The sequence below is a fragment of the Polyergus mexicanus genome, unplaced genomic scaffold (assembly GCF_030449975.1).
Source record: "Polyergus mexicanus isolate NDT 795.1 unplaced genomic scaffold, iyPolMexi1.0 SCAF_11, whole genome shotgun sequence".
NCBI classification, from domain to species: domain Eukaryota; kingdom Metazoa; phylum Arthropoda; class Insecta; order Hymenoptera; family Formicidae; genus Polyergus; species Polyergus mexicanus.
This window is the reverse complement of record NW_027223331.1, coordinates 1,433,037-1,443,582: the sequence shown is the minus strand read 5'-3', so window position 1 is coordinate 1,443,582 and position 10,546 is coordinate 1,433,037. Positions and strand designations below refer to the sequence as shown.

At 30.2% G+C, this 10,546-nt stretch overlaps 1 protein-coding gene across 1 annotated transcript; it reads left to right on the top strand.

The window, feature by feature from the left end:
• Positions 1 to 3,217: 3,217 nt before the first annotated feature.
• Positions 3,218 to 9,910, top strand: LOC138937508 (neuropeptides capa receptor). The gene is made up of 6 exons (XM_070303857.1): positions 3,218 to 3,815; positions 7,691 to 7,781; positions 7,860 to 8,059; positions 8,412 to 8,660; positions 8,881 to 9,205; positions 9,455 to 9,910. The coding sequence occupies exons 1-6, from the start codon at positions 3,530 to 3,532 to the stop codon at positions 9,702 to 9,704; spliced, it is 1,401 nt and encodes a 466-aa protein (XP_070159958.1). The 5' UTR covers positions 3,218 to 3,529; the 3' UTR covers positions 9,705 to 9,910.
• Positions 9,911 to 10,546: the final 636 nt, after the last annotated feature.

The window sequence follows — 10,546 nt, the reverse complement described above, 5'->3', positions numbered from 1 at the left end:
TTCATATCTAAAAAGGTCCATAGATTGAAGCTAAAAAAACTACATGTCGAAAATTGATGTAATTGAAGATTAAAGACTAAAATTTTTCTAATACACTACAAAACAAAGGAGCTGAAATTTCTTTGTCCTGATTGCTTAAATTTTAATCATCCATATCTGTAGATACTTTTATAATAGATTTTTTTTTTTTTTTATTATTATTATTATTATTAAATACAAAGGAGAACCGTCAAGTACCGCCATCTCTAATCAGTTTAGAAGCTACATAGAATTACCTAGCCATTCACATTTTACTGCCGGTAAAAATCATCGGTTGATACATATTCGTATATTCGTAAAAATTGTTAGGTTTATTATGAACGTTTTCCGCGCGTTTATAGATTTAGTTATATATTTCGTTAGCTACGCATGATATCATTTTTAAATCTCGCTCAAACTTATTTACCTTTACTTTACGAATAAGTAATTTAATCCGTTTTCATATTTCTCTGTTTTTCTTTACACAATTTCTATATTATATATGTATATATATATATGCAATCTTTTTATTATGCTTCTTAATTTTAAATTTAAAAACTAAATTTTTCTTATCTCTGTAGAAACGTAAAAAATATCTTTCTTAAATTATGGTTTCCAAAATATTTTGGTCAAGACAAAAATTTATTCATATTGTTTATGATGGTATAAAAAATTATGTTTAGGAAACATTTATATAAAATCAATATGTGTTACCTGGATATCCTCATTAAAATTGTACAATTTTAAAAAAAATATGCTACAAAATAAAAAAATTGCGTAAAAATGTTAATATATGCGAAAACAAAAAATTTTTCGGTATATATTTACAATGATAATTCAATATACATTATAACGGAATAGACTATCGAGCGCGTACTTGCGCCTGCACGCAAGTTATTTTGCAGTACATATACACGCACGTACATACTTATATTGCGCATTCGTATATTTACATGTACACTGCCTATTCATGTTAATACGATTTTTTCACCGTCGCGGCAAAAAAAAATCACTTGTCTGCATCTAGTTTATATGTACATATATATATGAATTCAATTTACTTTATATTTCTTTATAATATTGTACCTTATATTGAGCAATATTTTATTTCCTATTATATTTTTTTCATTTAAATTAAAAGTAGAATTTTTCATCAGAAAATCACGATTTCGCGGTTTAACGAACAATTTTTCAACAATGTATTTTAAAGAAGAAAAAGCACATGATATCGCATGTCACAGCAAGCGGTACATCATGGTAGTTAAGGATTTATCGTGAAAATTTGATATGACAAGCGTGAAATAAGCTTATATTTTTTTAGAGACACCACTCTCTTCTTCAACACACACGCACGTATATATATAATTTTTGATGTATTTTGAAATAAGTTCTTTATATCAATGTCTCTCTCTCTCTCTCTCTCTCTCTCTCTCTCTCTCTCTCTCTCTCTCTTTCTTTCTTTCTTTCTCTCTCTATTGCCGCTATAACAATTTTTCAAAGAAATGTATAATATAAGATGCAATAAATAATTGTCATATATCAGACAATGTATTTTTTCAATATCAAAAAGATGATTTATGAATTAAAAGAATATAATATGTAAATATCTATATAGCAACTTATTAACCGTGTCGGTAACGATAATCTTTTACAATTAGGGCGGAAAAGAGCATATCTATATATAGTTGCCAAGTATGTTAAAAAATTTATAATAGTAACTTCCTGCAAAGTTAAATTATCGCATTAAAACTTTATCATGCTTAACAGCAAATTGAATGAACCTATGGAAATTTGCCCTAAGATGCTTATTATGTATATATTGTTCGTAAACTTTCGCGAAAATAACTTCAAGAAAATTTTGAAATAATCATTTAGTAAAATAATATTATATATAATAATCTTATTGAAGAAAATATTATGGAATTTTTTTCCTGTTAACGATTTTTCCAGAAAGATTTAAAAAGTTAATATTGAGATAGAGCGATAAAAGAAATGTTTTAAGAAAAATCCTCCTATATATAATTCTCGAATAAAAAAAAAATAATAATAATAATAATGCCTGTTTTATAAAGCTCACGTGTTTTTGCAGATGAAGTTTTTCTCAGGATCACGTTCCTCAACACACATCATTTTTATATTAATTTTTTTTTAATTTTTGTTCTCGAAACGACGATTATATCGATAACGTTACTGTCAATGATGCAAAATTTTCTGTGAGTTTTCTCTTTCGCATTTAATAATCTCGAGAAAAAGATTTCATTACGCGCGATCTGGCAACGGTGTTTCATTAAAAAAAGATTTCCTATCAGCAGAATCTACGGATGGAGTAATCAACATGTGTTTGTGATATGATCGAGAATTCAGTTCATACGCGACATTCTATCGCGGATGACGGTTTGTTGATTTAACATTTTCTTCTTCACGTGATTGACATCTTTGGTATATCGATTTGACGGCGTCAACTGGCAGGTCAAAATAGCACGTTAGAGAGTCACCTTGTATAACCCTTAATACACGTTTCTTATGAAATTACGAACATTCGTATGTTTTTCGAGCAGTCGACAATATTGTCTTGCGAGTGACAGACTATCTGTAAACAATACGTTTTTCAAACACGCCTAAATTATAGCAATCAAAAGAATAAAATTCGATTATTGCAATTACGGGCTTTTCGATTATTGCAGATTTTACGATCGCTCAAGAGTTTGAGTGCGCGAGAATATAAGAACAAAAAGCAAAAATTATAACTATATGCGTCGATTTGACAGTTATGTGTAGTGATGTTTGATCGAAGATTAAATCGCTGTGTAAACTTTTAAAGGGCAAATAAATGTGCGCGTCATCCCTCTACAGATACTTTTAGTTACAATTCTAATTATAATCTAATGAAAAATTATAACTTTTATTAAATTATAATTACAATATTTTTGTAATATTTTTAAATCGGCAATCGAGCGCGATATTAATTGTATTCTTATTACAAACGAAAGCATCTTTACGAGGAACGTTCGTTTCGGTCGGATAGCAAGAAACGTATACAGACCCGTATTTTTATTATTTTTCTTCTGGCATTTTATCCAACTTGCCATTTCGAGAAATTGCCCTCGAAGGACCAATAAGAACGTCGTATTATTTGGGAAGTTCAAACATTCAAAGAATGGGAATTACTTTCGACACATGTTATCTTAGAATCCGACTAGAGAATATTAAGTACGAATAATTACTGTCCCACTCGTGATTTCCTTCCACCAGTCCAGAAAGATAGCACGAGAAAAAAATTCGAGCTCACTCGTCGTAAGTGGGTGACCCGTTAAAATCCAGCAATAGAAAAAGGTTTATTGACTCGACGCGGGTTTATCAAGAACGCGAATCGGTGTGTTTTCTTTGTTTGCGCGCGCGATATATCTCGAGACATGATATCAGAATGTGCATACGCGAAAGGAAATATCGTTACGCTGTCATCATGATGAACCGAACGAACGTCTGATATTCATCGAGTGGATCCTTTGTCATGGGGACATTGGGGGAGGACGAAAACGAGACGCTCGATTTCTGGCGGGATTGGGATCTGGACAATCTAACTGAGATCGAGTACCTGAATAAGGTGCTGGGACCCAGGTACTTGCCTCAGAGGTTGGTGATACCGCTTACGATCGCCTACCTGTTGATCTTCGTCTCTGGCGTTTTTGGTAATGTCGCCACGTGCACGGTCATCGTCCGAAACGCGTCTATGCAGACTGCCACCAATTACTATCTTTTCAGTCTGGCCATATCTGACCTCATTCTACTTGTGCTGGGTAAGCGAGCAAAAGGCGATGCAAAAAATATCGCGCTCATTCAGGATGCGATTATTTTCGGTGTCATCATTACATCATCGTTATTTCTTTTAACAATTAACTATTTTATTTTAATAATTAATTGTTTCTCTCACTATAGATACATTTTATTTATTTTACATTCATTAATCTGTTAATAAAAACATAAAACTAAACCGCATCAATCACAGCAATGATATTATCAGGTTTAGCAAAAAATTTTGAAATGATTTATATATATATATATATATAATTAGTAATAAATAAAAATTATTGAAAATTTATGTACGACATAAATATTATTAATATCCTAAATACATTGCAAATAAAATTAAATCTCATATAATAAATAAATAAAGATTGAAATAATAAATAAATAATAAGTAATCTATTTATTTAAATTTAAATAATAAATAAAATAAAGATTTATATATTTTCTTTTTGCATAGAAAGGAGATATTTTATATTTTAATAACAAAAAGAAATAGATGGCATTGCGTATCATAAATCCGACGTCTTCACTAATAATTAATGTACAATACAAAGCGCTTATTTTTAGAATAGTAGTAGAGCAAAATAATATTGAAAGACATTTGCAAATCCTACTTTAATAAAGAGACATTCTTAAGTTAAAACGAAGAAAATACATAAGGCATTTTTTAATCTCTATTGTCATTTAAATAAAGTACATATTTTAAATACATTGGCTAAGCGTGAGATTTTTGCCATGGCACAATTTCGTTTACGTTCCAAATATGCATTCTTTAATTTGCACAAAATGCACATAATTTCTCACATATATGTATAATATAATATGTGAACTATATATCGCTGCAAGAGTTTAATTGTCAATTGATACAAAGCAGCGTCGACAACCGAATCGCTTCTGGTTGGTAAATCAACGACTCGTTAATTAACGATGACATTTCGTTTATTGATATGATTTTGATAATTTCTAAAGCGATTGATAACGACAATCTAACTAAACTGTTCTCGTTTGAATAACGCGGAATAATAGATACGCAAGAAAAATTGATTTTCAAAATATATAAATTCGGAGATTATCAACGATACTGTGAATGGAGTGCGGAAAGGGCTTAATAATGAATGAGGTCGATTTCAGAAGGAATAAATTCGTTCAGGATTAAAGTCGACGGAACGGCAGTATGAAACGAATCCCTTTAGTATACCGACAAATCACATAGAATCTCTGGCGTATCTCGCGTGCATGCATTCTTCATGCATTATTTTGGTATTGCTTTTTGCGTAGAATTCGAAGAGAGATATTGACGACACACTGATAGAAAATTGCAATTGAAAAAAAATTTTTTAAAGGGTAATATTCTATGGAGCTATATATCAATGGAATAACACTGAAAATGATCAGCGAAAGCATTATGAGAAATATGATTATACAATCATTTTCATCAACGCATTTATAGATATATTTATTTGCCGATATATATTTCGTATTTAAATATTTCATATCTTTTAATCGTGCTATGATAATTCGTGTTTATTTGTAATTTGTGTCGAAAAATACGCAAATATTGTAAAGCGTACATAGAGGTAATTACTCTTTCTCTCCCTCTCTTCCTCCCCCCTTTCTTGTTCTCTTTTTCTCTCTGGGATAAATAAAAAATTAATTATTTTATATTATCTATTGTGTATTATCACTATCATGATTGCTTGACACGAGATATTCGCTTGTCTTCATAGCATTGACGCACGTAGATAAAAGCTTGAAATTAATCCCATTTTATGTGTACAATTGCGATTGTTATCTGTACGGTAGACTTGTTTGCTGAAGGTAAAAGCGACGTATTTACGTCACTATGAGAAATACGCGAGATTTAGATACGAGAATGATTCTTCGTGAAAATCAAAAATATATATAGGCTTCGCTATTTCAAATATCAATTCAATATATGTATAGAAATGTGAAAAAAGTCAATCCTTCGATCATATAATACATAAAATAATTTACACAGCATTTAAATAATATTTCGGATAGGATTTTTTAATACGTTAAATAAAGACTTGTGTAAAGATTTTTAAGTAAATATATAAAATAAAACAAGTATGTGCACGCGATTGATAATCCCTACAAATAAATTGAAGCTATAATCTACAGTTTGCTCATATTTAAATAAAAAATTTAAAAACTCTTTGTAGAAGAAATAATATAAAGAAAAATTTTTAGATATCTCTTTGAAATCGATCGATTATCAAAATATTCACGAATGATTTAATTACTTAGAAATTAATTGTCGATCGATGGCATGATAGACGAGGGAAAAACAAGACAAAAAGAAAAATTAAAACAATTGTGTGCGTTTATAGAATTGGTAGTAAAACGGCCGTTTTGCAATACAATAAAAGGCTTCGCGGTTTGAGGGGGGGGAGGGGGCATGTTGTTACATTTATAACCGGCGTCATGCTTTAGAAAATGATAGACACAATAGAAACGATCGAAGGGCTTCCAACCAGGACGAGAAAGCTTTATCGTTAACGATACGTTCACGTTCAACTTCTGATGGTAAGAACCGAACTCTGGTGGGTTTTGATGTCCATTGTGGAGCTTTATGAAAGAACAACTATGGTATATGGCGAACGACTACCGGATAACTTTTATGCTTTGGAAGACGATTGAAAGACATAAAATCCTCATATTGTGATGAGAGAAATCGAAAAAAAGAGAAAAAAAAAGAGGAATACTTCTGGCATTATTAATAACAATATAACACATATTTGGCTTTCAATTTACTCCTTATGAAATTATTTATGCTAGGAAAAAAACGTCGGATTAAGACAATTAATGTAAAGCAAAATTACTTGTAAATGTTTTTTAGTAAAACATGAATTTACAAAAGTTTTCATTATTTTTTCTCTTTTTCTCTCATACTTCTCTCTTTCAATACCTCTGCCTCGATTAAAATTATTTACATATATGTAACTTGCAAACTAAAATAATTATATATAATTTAAATTAACTTTTTAATTAAAATTTGAACTGTAAAACAATCGAAAATGAAGTAAACAAATTATAGAACAAAGAAATAATAAAAAAAGAGAAAAGAAATAGAAAAAGACAGATTATCTATTAACAAACAGACGTAGAGATATCAGATCGTGCTTATCAGTCGTCGAAAAGCGCAAAGCGCGGTTTCGTTGTATGCATTTTGTGCGATGTGTTCATTAATTAAAACACAAACATTTCAATGGCTCTTATAAAGCTTATTCGACTCATAACGATACGTGACGAATATTCAATCGTTTGTTTTCGCGGTGAATGTAATTCGCGGAAGTTATTTTAACTTGCGCGTACAAAGCGTAAAAAGTCACAACCTCGTTAATATTGTAATGCTAGATATGTGTTCTCACGCTAATTATCCAACCGGGCTTAAGTTAGTCGTAAATCTGCTGTTCGGAAAGTTAATTTACGTTTTACGCAAGCTTACGGGAAGCATTTTATCCGGAGAGAAGTGCGAGACTCGGATATCGACCTGCACTAACGCAATCGAGAACGCGTAAAAAAATAAAAGCGAAAATTCTAATACTGTGTTCTAAATTTTGCGAGAAGATTTACAAGAGTTTCGTCAGTAAAATTACAGGGCAATTCTATACAAGCTTTTCTGCATGTTACAAAAAAATTTCTTCCATAAAATGCAAGATAAAAATTGGATTTACTTGATCCCCCATCAATTAATCATTGATATCCCCAATTAATCACACTTTACTGCGGGTTCTTTGATTAATTATAAATCGATTTTTCTTGATCGAAAATAGAAACATATATATAATACTCTCGAAAAATTCTTTCCTTAATCTATTAATATATTAATTAATTACTACAGGTCTTCCCAATGAGCTGAGCATATTCTGGCAACAATATCCGTGGGCTCTGGGCGCGGGGCTTTGCAAGATACGGGCGTACGTGTCGGAGATGTAAGAAATATCTCTAATACTCCTTATAAATCTCGTCGAGTGACACGTTCTTTTAAATACCAGCGACTTTTTTTGCAGGTCATCTTACGTGTCAGTTCTCACAATCGTGGCGTTTTCTATGGAGAGATATTTGGCCATCTGTCATCCCTTGCGCGTCTATTCTATGAGCGGTCTCAAAAGACCAATGCGCTTCATCCTTACGGCCTGGTCGATCGCGATGGTTTCGGCCATACCGTTCGCGATTTATACCAAGGTCAATTTCGTCGAATATCCACCAGGTTGAGCAGATATATTTTTTTCCTTGCGTGATTATCGAAGTATCGCGCGAGTAAGCGTTCGATAAATAACTCGGATAGATTTCACATTACTTTCTAATAATCCCTGTCATTTTCTATTTTACTTTAATTCTAATTATTTATTAAGATACTTTTCGTTGTCGAATTTTTTACTTCTAGAATTTTCTTCCTTATATACTCAACAAATTTGAAGTTTTATAATATGGATTCTATATTGAGAGTCTATTCAAAGTGCGTGATTATATTTAAACTTTGAAATTTTTTAATAAATTTATTAACAATTTTTATAAATTTATTTTAAATTTATTTTATGATATCATTAAATATTTTTCAGAATCTGGAAATTATTCGGCTGATTCGGCGATTTGCGCGATGCTTTTGCCCGATATGCCAAGATTTCCCCTTTACGAACTCAGTTCTATCGTATTCTTTTTGATACCGATGCTCATAATCCTTGTGGTATATACGAGAATGGGACTAAGAATCAAGAGGAGTACCAAAAAAACACTTGGTCCAATACCGGGTTTTGTTCATGGCGATTCTCGACAGACTCAGTCCAGAAAATCTGTCATCAGAATGTTAAGTATGACATTATCATTTTTACTTTTCTTCTAATAATTAAATTATGATAATAATTAAAGAATTAGCAAAGAAATTAATATAATATTACAAATATAAACTGAAAATTAAAACTAACGTATTTTTAGTGATATTTTACCGCTTCTTTTTTACTTTTTGACATTAAAAATCCTTATATAATTAGGCTTTAAAGCTTAAAATTCTTTATATATGGTTTATTTCAGGCGTGGTCGTTATCATGTTCTTTCTCTGCTGGGCTCCATTCCACGCCCAACGTCTGCTTTACATCTACGCACAAGATACCGATTATTATCCGGATTTAAACGAATGGCTGTATATTCTCAGTGGATGTCTGTATTATTTCAGCACCACCGTCAATCCTATTCTCTACAATTTAATGAGCATCAGATATCGCCAAGCGTTCAAACAAACGTTATGCTGTAGAAGCAAGAGACCAACAAACAAGATCTTAATGGATAAAGGATCTCATCAGTCCAGACGTGATTCCATGAATAAAGTTCGCGATCGAAGTATTATATGTTCTATTAGGTATGGATTTGAAGTTTGAAATTCTTAATACCACAAATTTGAAACTGGTATATTTAGAAATGAAGTAATTAATGATATTTTTTTCATGCAAAAGTATATTCTATATTAGTAATATAACAAATAAATTTTAATATTAAATATTTATTTTATATTCTAGTAGAAAACATAACGTGTTATAAAATCTCGATCTATATTTTATCGAATGCTTCGGGTAGATTACATTATAACAAGTTTATATCTTTTCTTCAGGCATAACATTGCTCAAGTTAAAGAGATATTCTGTTTTACCCCGAGCAATCAGGAAAATATCAAGGATAGAAATAGCGAAAATACAAGCAGCTTTCCTCAAAACGCTTACTTGTTACAAAAGAAAGATTCATCCTCGACGTTTCTCTTTGAACGAGGACATTTACTCGTTCGTCAACAACTTAGCAACGAAAGCACAACGTCCACGAAAAGATCGGAAGATACGATTTCCATAGCTAAAACCAATCTGTGATCTATATCATCATTAGTTGCATTAAAACATATGTAGCGTATAACATTGTAAATAATTTTTTTGAACTATTGATTATAAGCGTTAAAAGAATTTTACAACATTGTATAACATTGTAAATATATATATATATATAACTAACTATCAATTATAATATAATACAATTAAATTTTATATTATTTATTCTAGCATAAACTTTTACACATCATATGTACCTCTCTCTGATATTTATTATTAATTTACATGTACAAAACCTCTGTGTGTTGTGTATAATATAAATATTTAATTTTAACACGAGGATAATAATTTTTACCTGTGATGAGCGATTATTTTCATATAAAATTTTTTACATGTTTTATATCAACGCAACATTTAATAAAGATGAATTTATATTTATAATAGTTTAAATAAATGTTTAATAAGACATCTCTGTGTCAAGGTCCAATTTATCAACATTGATATTTTCGGTTTATTTTTATTTAATTAATTTTTCATATGTAACATATAGTTTTTTTTTGCACGTATAAAATATTATTCTTCAAAGAGACGGAAAAAAAATCGATAAAATGTTAATAACGTTATTATATTATTATATAAAATTATTATATAATGTTATTATATAAAAATTTTAATAATGTTATCATTTGCTCGCGCGGGAGTATAATGTGCAATTAATATTTCTGTAAGTATATTATCTATATAAGTAAATATAAAATCTTTTTTGCTATTTTTTTTTTCAATTTTAATATATTAGTTTAATCATCCAAATTTTGGAGACATATACGGCAATTTTCCTACATTATGTCAAAGTGATTACGTATTTATTTTGTTTTAAATAAGATACG